The sequence below is a fragment of the Chiloscyllium punctatum genome, chromosome 12 (genome assembly GCF_047496795.1).
Source record: "Chiloscyllium punctatum isolate Juve2018m chromosome 12, sChiPun1.3, whole genome shotgun sequence".
Lineage (NCBI taxonomy): Eukaryota > Metazoa > Chordata > Chondrichthyes > Orectolobiformes > Hemiscylliidae > Chiloscyllium > Chiloscyllium punctatum.
Window position 1 is genome coordinate 926,694 of NC_092750.1, and position 15,253 is coordinate 941,946.

General features: G+C 46.7%; 1 protein-coding gene across 2 annotated transcripts in view; it reads left to right on the forward strand.

Annotated features, from left to right (window-relative positions):
- The window catches only part of LOC140483537 (hyaluronidase-2-like), a 37,604-nt gene extending 22,920 nt beyond the window's left edge, over positions 1-14,684 (forward strand). For both annotated transcript variants that reach the window (XM_072581720.1, XM_072581717.1), the window contains exons 2-4: positions 2,299-3,296; positions 13,502-13,591; positions 14,064-14,684. In XM_072581720.1, coding sequence (XP_072437821.1) covers positions 2,376-3,296; positions 13,502-13,591; positions 14,064-14,453 — 1,401 coding nt within the window. In that variant the 5' untranslated portion in view covers positions 2,299-2,375 and the 3' untranslated portion in view covers positions 14,454-14,684. The remainder of the gene's footprint in view (positions 1-2,298; positions 3,297-13,501; positions 13,592-14,063) is intronic.
- Positions 14,685-15,253: the final 569 nt, after the last annotated feature.

Consider the following 15,253-nt stretch of genomic DNA (forward strand, 5'->3'; position numbering starts at 1 on the left):
GTCCTCCATCAGCCCTCACACTGAGGTCAGCTCCCACAGTACAAACTGCTGACGCAACTGCTGAGTTCTGCTGCTCCTGGCCTTGAGTGTACAATAACTTTAAAAGTTAGAAACTGCATCAAATAACTTCAGGCTCTTTTCATGGCCACATAGTTTGTATAAAATGTCCCTCACCCTGAACAAACTCTTACACTACCTCTGAACAAAGAGCGATTGAGATCTTCCAAATGACTTGATTGTAATAACTAGTGTTCAGGAAGGGTAGGGGGTCTCTAGGATGGTTGTGTAGGGTGTGGGCAGAGGGATACAGGGCCAGGCTGAATTCCTTTTCTCCCTCAGTCAGTTCCCAGACTTTAGAAGTGACCTTGATGATAGTTTGTTGTTTGAAATGAAACAGTTTTTCCTTTTAGTATCAAACTGGGCTATTGTGTCAAGGATCAGTGAATCAGACCCAGTGCAGGATCACAAACCTCGTGTGTGTAAGTGTGCAGCAGTCAGTAACACTTGCTAATTTATTTCCAGGACTTGACAAGACAGGTAGGTGTTTGATCTCCTGTCAGCTCAGAACAAGAACTGGGAGAATTCTTCCACCATCGTGTCTGAGTCTGCCCTGTTGCTTTGTTTATCTCGTGGGGTTTGCGCTTTGTCTCGGGCAGATGGGGTGGGGTGGGTGAGGTGTGGCATTCAGAGTGGAACTGTCTGGGGAGATTACATCAGTCTTGGAGTTCTGCTGCTGGCTGGTATGTAGAGCAAACTTGTCTGTAATTGGTATGTAATTTAAGACAGTGTTAGGCTAAGTGAGCTAAAATCTCACACCAGAAATTCCATTGTTTTGCACCGTGGCCCCATTTTCTGAATAGCTGAAGGTTGCTGGTAGATTTTCAAATCTGGGGAAAGGGGCTGGGAATTGGGATTAAGCAGATTCAGGATGAACAGAACAAAATTGGGATCAGGTGAAGTATGTTGGGAATGACTTGAGAGATTTCCTCGAATCGCTACGTTGTGGAAATGGGCCCTTTGGCCCAACAAGTTCATACTGACTCTGCAAGGAGCATCCCACACGCCAGACTTATCCCTGTACCCTATCCTTGTAACCCTGCATTTCCCAGGGCCAACCACCTGAACTTTGAACTGTGGGAGGAAACCGGAGCACCTGAAAGAAACCCACTTAGACACGGGGAGAACATGCAGACTCCCCACAGACAGTCCCCTGAAGCTGGAATTGAACCCATGTCCCTTGCACGGTGAGGCAGCAGTGTTAACCACTGAGCCACTGTGCTGCCCTGTAGAGCCAGTGGGGTCTATGTCCAACTTCCCCTTTGCAAGGATAGAAAAGACTTTCACTAACATTAATTCACTTTCCCAATATTTTCTGGTGCTATCTCTTCATAATCATTATGTTCAATTGTTGACTTAGGAACTGAAGGGAAAGGTGCAGCAGGTGGTGAAGAAAGCAAATGGTATGTTGGCCTTCATTGCGAGGTTTCAAGTCCAGGAGCTGGGATGTGTTCTTACAGTTATACAGGGCCTTGGTGAGGCCACAACTAGAATATGGTGTGCAGTTTTGTTCTCCTTTTCTGAGGAAGGATGCCCTTGCTCTTGAGGGAGTGTACCAGGCTGATTCCAGGGATGGTGGGACTGGCATGTGAGAGATTGACAAGATTAGGATTGTTTTCACTGGAGTTCAGATGAATGAGGGGGAATCTCATAAAGACTTACGAAGGTCTAACAGGACAAGACCGGGTGGACGCAGTGAGGATGTTCCTGATGATGGGTGTGTCCAATAACCAGGGGTCACAGTCTGTGCATTCAGGGTAGACCATTTAGGATGGAGATGAGGAGACGTTTCTTTACCCAAAGATTGGTGAGCCTGTGGAACTCATTAGTACAGGAAGTGGTTGATGATAAAACATTGAATGTATTCCAGAGGTGGCTAGATATAGCTGTAGGGGCGAGTGGGATCAAAGGTTATGGGGAGAAAGCAGGTTTAGTCTACTGAGTTGGATGATCAGTCATGATCGTGATGAATGGCGGAGCAGGCTCAAAGGGCCAAATGGTCTCCTCCTGCTCCTATAATTTATGTTTCTGTTGCCTCAATGAGAGTCTGTGTGTTGGGGGGGTGGGGGTTGGGGGGTTTGTGTGGATAAGCTGTGGGTAAAGGAGAGGCTGTGGCAAGGAGGTAGAAGGCTGGTATGGGCATTAGAAACCTGCCGGAGAGTGGAGGGTAAATGGAAGTAAGACAGTGTGTGGATATGATGTGACTGTACTCTGTACTCTCAATGGTTTTCTCTGTTTCAGGCTCTGGAGTTGAGGATAAACTGGAACCAGAGCTTCTCCAGAAACAGGAGGGTGACTGACTGAAAGGCAGAGGAGTCATGGCCCAAAGAGCCGCTTCTGTTGCTAAGGCTCTGGCCTGTGTGGTGACCCTCCTGGTGTCAAAGAGCAGAGGTCAGCTGAAACAAAGCTCCCGATTTGGGAATAAACCCTTTGTGACTGTTTGGAATGCACCAACACAGGATTGTGTCCGTCACTCAGTCAATCTGGACCTCAGCATGTTTGACATAACATCATCTCCAAATGAAGGCTTTTATAACCAGAATTTAACCATCTTCTACAAAGAAAGGCTGGGTAAATACCCTTATTACCAGGGTCAGCAAGCAGTGAATGGTGGTGTCCCACAGAACAGTAGCCTCCTGGAACACCTGACCGCAATGGAGAGAGACATTGAGCGTTATATGAGGTCACAGACCACCAAGGGTCTAGCAGTGATCGACTGGGAGGAGTGGAGGCCTCTCTGGATTCGGAATTGGAAGGACAAGGAGATTTACCGGAATAATTCCCGGCGTCTGGTGTCTGAGAAACACCCGGATTGGCCTGAGATTCAAGTCAACAGACAGGCCCAGTTTGAGTTTGAACAATCAGCGCAGAGGTTCATGGTCGAGACTCTGCGCAAGGCGAGAAACTTCCGGCCACACAGTTTGTGGGGCTTCTATCTGTTCCCCGACTGCTACAATCATGACTATAAGAATAACGTGGCCAATTACACGGGCCGCTGTCCAGACGTGGAGATATCCCGGAACGAGCTGCTGAGCTGGCTGTGGACCAACAGCACAGCAATCTTCCCCTCCATCTACCTGGACTCAATGCTACAGTCCAGCAGCAATGCCATCAGGTTTGTCCGCTCCAGGATCAAGGAGGCTCTGCGAGTGTCTGAGCTGCACAGTGTCAACTTCTCACTACCTGTGTTTGTGTACTCACGGCCGACTTATAGTCACACCTTCAAGCTGCTAACCCAGGTGAGAGCCACTTCCTATTCACCCTAATAATCACCTTCACAATTCCTTTTCTAAATACACAGTAAAGCTTCCTCAACACACTGCCCCATCAAACACTCCCAGGGCAGCGATCGCATGGGGGTAGTTACAAAGTAAAGCTCCCTTCACCCAATCCCCACCAACATTCCCAGGACAGGGACAGCACAGGGTTAGACTCAAGTGTAAATGTGCCTCCATCTGGGCCTTGCTGGAATACTCACTACTGCTGGACTGTGGTATTGTCCATTTCCCTCTACAGTTTTCGGCATCTTACATGGTTACAGAAATGACCACTTATGTAGAAATGCTTCCTGCCTGGCTCAAACTTTAACATTCTACTCCTGGTTCAGATCTACCCCCTTCCCTCCCACCAACCCAGCTGAAGAAATCATTTGTCTGCATCTATCAAATCCTTTTATCATTTAAAATATTACAATCTGCCAAATGGGAGGTGGTGACGTCACAGTTACATTGCTGGCCTATCTGTTCAGCTGTCAAGGATAATGATGTTGTGTTAGAGGAAGGTCAAGCCTAATGGATTTGATTGAATATTTCGAGGAGGTGATCAGGTGTATTGATGAATTGAGGGCAGTTGATATAGTTTATCTGGATTTCAACCAAGTTTTTGACAAGGTCTCACATAAACTGTTAAAGAAGGTGTAGAGAACAATACAGCACAGGAAGAGACCCTGTTGTCCTCTAGAACTGTGCTGACACATTTTGCCCTTCCATATTAAAACTGTCTTCATTTACAGGATCCGTATCCCTCTATTCCCCTCTTATTCATTTATTCATCCAGGTGCTTCTTGAATTCTGCTGTTGTGTCTGTTTCCACCACCACCTCTGGCAGTGTGTTCCAGATACTGGAAGATTGCTGCGAAACTTTCAGCCTTATCTTTTGCACTAATGTGCTGGACTCTTCCATCATTGAGGATGGGGATATTTATGGAGTCTCCTCCTCCAGTAGGTTGTTTAATTGTCCACCACCATACATGACTGGATGTGACAGGACTGAAGAGTTTAAATCTGATCCATTAGTTGTGGTATTACTCTTATGCTGTTTGCCATGCAAGTAATCCTGTTTGGTGGCTTCACCAGGTTGACACCTCATCTTCAGTTATGCCTGGTGCTGCTCCTGTCATGCCCTCCTGCACTCTCCATTGAACCAGGGTCGATCCTAGGCTTGATGGTAATGGGTGAGTGGGGCATATGCCAGTCCATGAGGTGACAGATTGTGCTGGAGTACAGTTCTGCTGCTGTTGATGGCCCACAGCGCCTCATGGATGCCTAGTCTGGAGTTGTTTGATCTGTTTGAAGTCTGTCCCATTTAGCACGGTGATCGTGCCACACAACACAATGGAGGGTATTCTCAATGTGAAGGTGGGACTTTGTCTTCAAAAGAACCTTGCAGTGATCTCTCTCACTGTCACGGACAGATGCATCTGCAGCTGGCAGATTGTTATGGATGAGGTCAGGCATGTTTTTCCCTCTTGTTGGTTCCCTCACCACCTACCACAGACTCAGTCCAACAGCTATGTCCTTTAGGACCCGACCAGCTTGATCAGTAGTACTGCTGCCAAGCAACTCTTGATGGTGGATATTGAAATCCTCCCAGAATACATTTTGTGCCCTTTCCATCCTCAGTGTTTCCCCCAATTGTTGTTCAACATGGAGGATACTGATTCATAGAACATAGAACATAGAACAATACAGCACAGAACAGGCCCTTCGGCCCACGATGTTGTGCCGAACTTCTAACCTAGATTAAGCACCCATCCATGTACCTGTCCAAATGCCGCTTAAAGGTCGCCAATGATTCTGACTCTACCACTCCCACGGGCAGCGCATTCCATGCCCCCACCACTCTCTGGGTAAAGAACCCACCCCTGACATCTCCCCTATACCTTCCACCCTTCACCTTAAATTTATGTCCCCTTGTAACACTCTGTTGTACCCGGGGAAAAAGTTTCTGACTGTCTACTCTATCTATTCCTCTGATCATCTTATAAACCTCTATCAAGTCACCCCTCATCCTTCGCCGTTCCAACGAGAAAAGGCCGAGAACTCTCAACCTATCCTCGTACGACCTACTCTCCATTCCAGGCAACATCCTGGTAAATCTTCTCTGCACCCTCTCCAAAGCTTCCACATCTTTCCTAAAGTGAGGCGACCAGAACTGCACACAGTACTCCAACTGTGGCCTAACCAAAGTCATCAGCCCAGGGAGGACGGTACATGGTAATCAGTAGGAGGTTTCCTTGCCTGTGTTTAACCTGAAACCATGAGACTTCATGGGGTCCAGAGTCAACGTTGAGGACTCCTGGAGCAAATCCCTGCTGACTGTATTCCACTGAGCTGCTCCCTCTGCTGGGTCTGTCTTGCCATTGGGACAGGACAATCAGGGATGGTGATGGTGGTGTCTGGGACTTTGTCTGTAAGCTATGATTCTTTGAGTATGCCTGTGTCAGGCTGTTGTTTGACTAGTCTGTGAGACAGCTCTCCCAGATTTGGTGCTAGCCCCCAGATGTTAGTGAGGAGGACTATGCAGGGTTGACAGGGCGGTATGTGCCGTTGCCTTTTCTGGTGCCTAGGCCAGTGTCCGGTCATTCGCAACGTTTCATTTCTTTGAGACTTTGTAGCAGTTGGTAAAACTGAATGGCTTGCTAGGCTGTTTCAGAGGGCAGGAGTGAGGACTGCAGATGCTGGAGATCAGAGTCAAAATTAGAGTGATGCTGGAAAAGCACAATAGATCAGGCAGCATCTGAGGAACAGGAAAATTGACATTTCAGGCAGGATTCCTAATGAAGGGCTCCTGTCCGAAACATCGATTTTTCCTGCTCCTTGGATACTGCCTGACCTGCTGTGGTTTTCCAGCCCCACTCTAATCTTGACTCTGTTTCAGAGGGCAACAGAGAGTCAACCAATTTGCTGTGGGTCTGGAATCACATGTAGGCCAAACCAGGTAAAGATGGCAGTTTCCTTCCCTAAAGGACATTAGTGACCCAAATGGGGTTTTCCAACAATCGACAATGACTTCCTGATTCTTAATTCCAGAGTTTTCTTTTATTGAATTCAAATTCCACCACCTGCCGTGGTGGGATCAAGGAACCCACCAAAGCTGGATGAATACATGAAAAGGAAGAGAACCCGGGGATACAGATCCTGTAAGGATCATCACAATAAGAAACGATTTAACCACCACCCCTCAACATTCAACAGTGTTACTATCATTGAATCCCCCACAACAACGTCTTGGGGAGTTATCATTGACCAGAAACTAAACTGGACTCATCTCATAAACACAGTGGCTACAAGAGGAGGTCAGAGGCTAGGAATACTGTGGCGATTAAATCGCCTCCTGACTCCTGATGTTCACCATCTACAAGGCACAAGTTTGGAGTGTGATGGAATACTCCTCACTTGCCTGGGTGGGTGCAGCTCCAACAATTCTCCAGAAACTTGACATCATCCAGGACAAAGCAGCCACTTGATTGGCATTGCATCCACATACATTCACTCCCTCCCCCACCAACACTCAGTAGCAGTGGTGTGTACTATCTACAAGATGCACTGCAGAAACTCACCAAGAATTCTCAGGCAGTACCTTTCAAACCTACGACCGCTTTCATCTAGAAAGACAAGGGCAGCAGATAAATGTGAACACCATTACCTTCAAGTTCCCCTCCAAGCCACTCACCATCCTGAATTGGAAATATATTGTCTTTCTTTCACTGTTGCTGGGTCAAGATCCTGGAATTCCCTCCTAATAGCATCGTGGGTCAACCCACATCACATGGACTGCAGCGGTTCAAAAAATCAGCTCACCACCATCTTCTCAAGGGCAGCTAGGGACGGGCAATAAATACTGGGCCCAGCCAGTGATGCTCATATCCCACAAATTATTTAAAAATTTAAAAAAAACTTCTCTGTACCTCTCCAAAGCATTCACATCCTTCTGGTAGTGTGGTGACCAGAACTGTACACAATATTCCAAGCGTGGCCTAATTAAAGTTCTATAAACCTGTAGTTTAACTTGCTTATCCTTATACTCAATGCCCCTTCCAATGACTGTCCAATTGTCCCACCTATCCACTCCACCCTCTGATCCGACCTATCACCATCAGTCCCCACCTGGATCGACCTTCCCAACAACTTGCCCATCCCCCACCCCCAGCACCACCCCACAACCCCTCCTATTTATCTCTCAGCAAACACCCATCATCCAAAATTCCTTAGGAAGGACATATACCTGAAAAGTTGATTCTCCTGCTCCTCGGATGCTGCCTAACCTGCTGTGCTTTTCCAGCATCACACTTTTCGACCTTTCCAATGAAGGCAAGCATGCCATAGACATTTATTACCATAACTACCTGCACTGTCACCTTCTGTGGACCTGCACACCCAGATCCCTCTGCATATCAATATTCCTCAGGGTTCTGCCATTCACTGTATAATTTCCACCTGTACTTGATCTTCCAAAATGCATCACCTCACATTTGTCTGAATTAAATTCCATCTGCCATTATTCTGCCCATACCTCCAATTGATCTATATCCTGCTGTATCCTCTGACAATCCTCCCCATTATCTGCCAAACCTCCAAACACTGCCAATCTTTGTATTGTATGCAAATTTACTAATTAGACAAGCCACGCTTTCTTCAAAATCATTTATGTAGATCATGAACAGCAGAGGTCCCAGCACTGGTCCCTGTATAACACCAATTGTCACAAACCTCCATTTCAAAAAGTATCCTTCTACCACTTCTCTTGGTCTCCAATGACTAAGCCAGTTCTGTGTCCATCTTACCAGCTAAACTCCATTCCATATGAGATAAGTGAACATATGGGATCCAGGATAACATGACAAGGTGGATCCAAAATTGGCTTCATAGCAGGAGGGAGAGGGTGGTGCGAGAATGTGGTGTGTGGAACCTGGTGTGCAGTGGTGTACCACAGGGATCAGTGATGGGTCCCTCATTGTTTGCAATATTCATAAAGGATATCAATGAGAATTGGTGTAGGAAGATAAATAACTTTGGATGACACAAAAATTGGCCAGGTAGTTGATAGTGAAGAGGAAGCTGTTAGGTTACAGGAGAATATAAATGGATTGGTCAGATCAGTGACAAATGAAATTTCACCCTGGTAAATGTGAGGTGATGCACTTTGGAAGAAGGAACAGGACAAGGGAGCACTCAATGGCAGGACAGTAGAAAGCTCAGAGGAACAGCGGAATCTTGGAGAGCTTATCCACAGGTCACTGAAGGTTCCAGGACAGGTTAATAGGATAGTTAAGAAGGACTATGGGACACCTACCTTTATCAGTCATTGCATTGATTATAAAGCAGAGAGGTTATGTTGGAGCTGTACAGCACTTTGGTCAGGCTATGGCTGGAGTACTGTGTACAGGTCTGGTCACTGCACTTTGGGAAGGATGTGATTGCACTGGAGGGGGATGCAGAGGGAGATTCACCAGGATGTTGCCTGGAATGGAGCAGCGTAACTATGACGAGAGGCTGGATAAGCACAGGTTGTTTTCTTTGGAACAGGGCAGGCTAAGGGAAGACCTGATAGAGATGGAGAGGAATCTGAGGGGCATGAATAGGATGAATAGAAAGTAACTGTTCGACTTAGTAAAAGGGCATAGTTTAAAGTGAAAGGAGGAGGTTTAAAGGGGATTTGAGGAAATGTTTTTCCACCCAGAAGGTGGGGGTCTGGAGTGCACTGCCTGGGAGGATAGTTAAAGGGGGAAACCTCACAACCTGTAAGAAGTATTTAGATGAGCAGTTGAAGTGTCATAACATTCGAGGCTATGGACCAAGTGCAGGAAAGTGGGATTATTGTAGAATTACTTTAGTCAGAGCAGATTCAATGGGCTGAATGGCTTAATTTTGCTCCTATCTATATCTTATAGTTTTATCTCTATCACTCTGTAGTCTAAGGCCTGCCTCTTCACGATTTAGCACACCACCCATTTTTGTCAGCAAACAATTGATCATATTTCTGATGTTAGGATTATTAATGTACACCTTAAACAGCAAGGGACACAGCACTAAACCCTGTGTATGCCACTGAGTGCAGGCTTCCAGAGAGCCAGACACTCTTCAATGATCACCTTCTGCTTCCTGCCACAAAGCCAATTTTGGCAGTTCCAATCTGTCACATTGTCCTGGATCTCAAGGGCTCTCAGGTTCTTAACCAGTCTGCCACTGTAAGGCTATCTTGTTAAAAAGCAGGAAAGTCAATGTTTCGGGCAAAAGCCCTTCATCGGGAATAGAGGCAGGGTGCCTGCAGACTGGAGAGCTAAATGAGAGGGGGGTGGGGTGGGGACAAAGTAGCATTGAATACAATAGGTGAATAGGGATGATAGATCAGAGAGGAGGGTGGGGGAAGGTAGCAAAGATTACAATGGGTGAATGGGTGTGTGGATGAAGGTGATAGGTCAGAGAGGAGAGTGGAGTGGATAGGTGGAAAGGAGGATAGGCAGGTAGGACAGGTCATGAGGGCGGTGCTGAGCTAGAAGTTGGAGCTGGGGTGAGGTGGGGGAAGCAGGACATGGAGGTCCTGGGCCTCCTTCACCGCAGCTCCCTCATCACCAGACGCCTGGAGGAAGAATGCCTCATCTTCCGCCTCGGAACACTTCACCCCCAAGGCATCAATGTGGATTTCACCAGTTTCCTAATTTCCCCTTCCCCCACCTTACCCCAGTTCCGACTTTCCAGCTCCGTACCGCCCTCATGACCTGTCCTACCTGCCTATCCTCCTTTCCACCTATCCACTCCACCCTCCTCTCTGACCTATCACCTTCATCCACACACCCATTCACCAATTGTAATCTTTGCTACCTTCCCCCAGTGCTCCTTGGATGCTGCCTGACCTGCTGTGCTTTTCCAGCACCACTGTAATCTAGAATCTGGTTTCCAGCATCTGCAGTCCTTGTTTTTACCTTATTAAAAGCCTGACTGAAGTACATCGACAAACTCAACTGCACTACCCTCATCCAAACATCTAGTCGTCATCTTGAAACATTCAATCAAATTTATTGGACATGATTTCCCCTTGACAAAACCATGTTGAATATCATTGATTAATTTTCTCTCCGTTCTGTCCCTCAGATTTTTTTCCAATGGTTTCCCTACCACAGCTGTTAGATTCACTGGCCTATAATTTCATGGATTTTCCCTTACTCCCTTCTTGAATACTGGTACCCTGTCAGCTTTCCTGCAGTCCTCTGGCACTCCTTCTATGGCCAGAGAGGATTTGAAAATTAATGTCAGATCCCCTGCAATCTCCTCCCTCGCCTCCCACACCAGCCTGGGATACATGTCATCTGGGCCTGGGGATTTATCCACTTTCAAGCTGCTAATGCCTCCTTCTGTCAATGTAAAATTGGTCAAGTATCTCACAGTCCCTCTTCCTTATTTCTAGACCTATGTCATCCTCCTAGAGTGAATATAGATACAAACGCTCGTTTATAACCTCACTTATGATTTTCAGCTCCACATTAGTCCCTAATGAGCTTTCTCTTTTCCTGGATATTTTCTTGCCTCTAATATACTTATAAAACACCTTTGGCTTTTCCTTAATGTTACCAGCCACTGTTTTATCATGTCTGCGTTTTGCTCTCCTCATTTCCTTTTTGAGCTCCGGTTTCCTCCCGCAGTCTAAAGATGTGCAGTTCAGGTGAATTTGCCATGTTAAATTGCTCATACTGTTAGGTGCATTAGTCAAAGGGAAATGGGTGGGTTACTCTTCGGAGGGTCGGTGTGGACTTGTTGGGGGCCAAAGGGCCTGTTTCCACACTGTAGAGAACCTAATCTAATCTAATATATATCCTCAATTGAGGAACCTTTGAAAATATCTTCCCTCTTCAGGGTAATAATAGATCAATATTGTCGTACCACCTCCTCTTTTACACCTCCTTGTATTGTCTGATGATTCTATACCCTGGAATATTGAGTTGCCAGTCCTGTCCCTCCTTCAACAGTGTCTCCCTGATGTCAATGATCCCTGTATGTTAATCAACCCTCAACTCACTTGCCTTACTCACAAAACATACATTAAAATAAATGCCACCCAGCCTTGCTATTCTCCCTTTGTGCCTTAACTTGTCAGTATTCTCACTGCCTTCCAGACTGAATTGTTTCTTCTTCAAAACTTGTTTGTGCATCACCCTGTACTGTACCTCCACTCTGTATCTCATTCCCCTCCATTGACTGCATTCACAAACTTCTCCGTGAGGATGCTGGACCCCTTCCGGTTCAAGTGTAATCCATAGGAAGTTGTTCAGGTCTCACTGTCCCCAGAAACGTTGACCCAGTGAACCAGAAATGTAAAGACCTACCAGCGGCTCTCGCTCTTTAGCCACAAGAGCATCAACTCTACGTACCTACTCTTATACTCAGTGGCACATGGCACTGGAACTAATTCCAGAGATTACAAATTTTAATCTGCTTCTCTGCTCTCTTAATTTGTGTTGCCGGATCTCATCCCTCTTTCTGCAGTTGTCATTGGTACCATGATCTGATAACACACTGTAAGCCACGCTGTCTGTCCTTGCCCTTCAGAGCCATTAGTAACATCCTTGACCCTAGCTCCACGGAGACAATACCCCATCATAGAGTCGTGTCTGAGGCTGCATAATCACCTGTCTGTACTCCCCTCTATTGAGTCTCCTACCACTATTGTTCTCCCTCTTTTTCTGCTCCCCACCTTCTGCAGCTGGGCTGTGACTGCACTCCCCAGAAGAATTGTCACTTTCACTGTTTCCTAACTAAGAGAAACTGTGAACAGTTTTGAACATATTTTTCAAGATGGCGGCAGTGGTGGAGTAGGCATCATCCAGGCTTTCTCTCGTTCTTTTATTTGCTATTTTCTCTTCTTAGTTTATTTTTAGTTTTTGCTTCTATTTACCTTCTAAAGAGAGCTGTTTTGATAGGAACACAGCTTTGATGTGATCTGGAGCGGTGGTGGCTACAGAGTCAGCTGCATTGTAACCCAGAGAAACTGCTCTCGGGTGCACCGCACTCTGGAGATTTCCTGCCTCTCTTCTTCTGACTGAGCACCCATTCCCCTTTCTGACTGCCCTTCTTTAAAGGCAGGGTGACCATGTTTAAAAATGTGCTGTCCACATAACACCCAGCCTCAAGGATGCATTGCTGTTTGTCCATCTGACATTGAAGCTGTGAATCCCTCTCTCAGGCTGATCAGATTGAGGACACCTCCTACAGATGTGGCCATTCAGAGTGCCTGGAGCAATGAAGATTTCCCACATGTTAGTCATGCACCACATGGGACTGAGCTCCCTGCCTTGCCATCACTTAGTCTTAAACTTACTACTCTAACATTGACTTTACTCTCCTTCCCTCTGCCTACTTTGGTTTACTTATGGTATTTCATTGTAACGTTTTGACTTTTACTTATCTCTAGTGCATAACAATAGACTTTTCTAATTTATGGAAACTTACAGATAGTCTCTAACAGCTGTTTCTTACCAGCCAATGAAATTATAGATTTTGTGTGATGTCACACTTTTAAACATGAACTGACTGCTCGCCTCACCCCATCTCACTCACTGCGATGCTCACTGATTAGATTAGACTCCCGACAGTGTGGAAACAGGCCCTTTGGCCCAACAAGTCCACACTGACCCTCCGAAGAGTAACCCACCCAGACCCATTCCCCGACCCTACATTTATCCCTGACTAATGCACCTATCACTACGGGCCTGCACCTGGCCTGCACCCAGAGGAAACCCACACAGACACGGGGAGAATGTGCAAACTCCACACAGTCAGTCGCCCGAGGCAGGAATCGAACCTGGGTCCCTGGCGCTGTGAGGCAGCAGTGCTAACCACTGAGGCACCATGCCACCTCAACTGTGCTCACTGCGACGCTGACTGTGGGACACTCTGCTCTGTCTGCTGTCAGGTATTTGTCTTTTGGCACAGTCTGGGTCTGAGCCAGTTCCTGAATAGGTCGCTGGTGAAAAGGGGTTCAGGTGATTCCTGGAAACTGATAGTGAGTGTGCAGGCTGGTGCCTACACAATCCAATAGTTTGCCAACATTTTTTAGGTTTGAACATAAAAATGGTAGGCTGGGGAACAGTCAGTGTGTAAGGAGACAATTTCCAAATTGGATCTGTGCTAGTTTGGTAACTTCAGTTCTGTTGTTCTCTTTTACACAGCGGGATTTGCTGACAACCATTGGAGAGACTGCAGCCCTGGGAGCAGCTGGAATCATTTTTTGGGGTGATGCAGATTACAGTAACAGTGAGGTGAGGATTAACCCTTTGTCATCCCTGCTAAACTGCTCAGTTGCTTTATAATTTTTGCTTCATGACCATCTTCCCCTTTAATGCACTGAGTGACTCCTCTGTTCTGCCTCCCCTGGGTTACTGGACCTTTCCAGGTCCAACCAAGACAGAGCTGCTCAATGATCTCAGTCAAGGGGAGTTTGTCACTGGGCTAATGGTTTCAGCCAGGATCCCACCTAGTGTTCATTGTCCCTGGGGCAGTCATTATACAGAGACCTGCAGGACATGGCACTGGCTTCATTGAATCTGATTATGTTTGCTGTGGGAGAAGGGGTGTAGAGACTCACTCCGCTGCTCTCTCCTCCTCCTCCTCCCATTCCCCCCATTCTCTATTTCAAATTTTCTGAGTTGCCTCAATGCAGGATATATCTTTGGTTTGATGATGGTCAGGTTCTGGAGGAGGTTTGACTCTTGTTCCCCTTTTGTTCTCTAGGATCACTGTAAGGTGTTAAGGAGGTACCTGGAAGGGCATTTTGGTCGATACATCCTGAACGTGACAATGGCTGCACAGTACTGCAGCCAGACGTTATGCCATGGCCAGGGTCGGTGTGAGCGCAGGGACAGTCAATCTGATGCTTACCTTCACCTCAATGCAAACAGCTTCCAGATCCTGGAGCAGAATGTGACTGCAGGACCCAAGCTGCTGCTCACTGGATCCTTGCGATCTGATGACATCAGGCAGTTCCAGGAGAATTTCCAGTGCCGCTGTTATCGGGGTTGGACAGGTCAAAGCTGCAGCACTGAGACCAGTGGCTGCCAGGTCCCTCTGTCTTCTGCTCTGAATCTCATCATAACCGTCCTGCTGCTCTCTTTGACGATCTAACACTTCCTCTTTTCAAGCCAGGATTGATGTTTCTGAGAAGGGAATTTGTTACAGTCAAAGTATTTCTGCCAATCATACAATCCAAAGCTCCTGAACCTTTCTAGATGGGAACATTATTTTTTAAGATATTGAATTGTATAAAGAGACATTGTTTGTTTGCTGGTGAACAATTTCTGAGATTTCTCCTGATATTTATTGGAAAAGCAGCTGTGGTAGGTGTCGGGAGTGGGAGCGGTGTGGAGGGGGCGGTGTCCAGGGTGGGGGCAGTGTGGGAGTACCGAGGGGGCAGCATGGGGGGAGTGATGTGAGGAATCGAGGGGGCAGTGTGGGTGGAGCGAGGGAGTGGTGATATTTTTGGCTTGGGGTGAGCTGTATTCTGTAAAAGTTCTTGTTGCTGAATGTGTCAGATTCATTGCTGCTTCTCACTGAGGGTAAAATACAAAACCAAAGACAAGTTTTCTGTCAGTTAATTGGGACACAATCTTCCAGAAACCATGCGTGTCAGTGTTAATAATAGTTATGTTGTTGTCAGTAAAACACTGTGGATCAGGATCAAAGTTGTACAGGTGTAATTTTTTAAAAGGACCAGTTTCTGTTCGGTGGCTTTAAAGAGATGCTGCAGATCCCATGAGAATATCTTCCCATCAGCCCAGGTTCTAGGTGGAGCTCAGTCTCTGAGTCAAGAGGGTATGATTAGGCTGAGGGGAGTGGCTGGTGGAGGCAGGAGGGGATGAGGGAGCATGAGGAGCAAGTGAAGGGGGAGCTAGGTCAGGGATGGTGGCGGGAGGATTGAAGGGCTG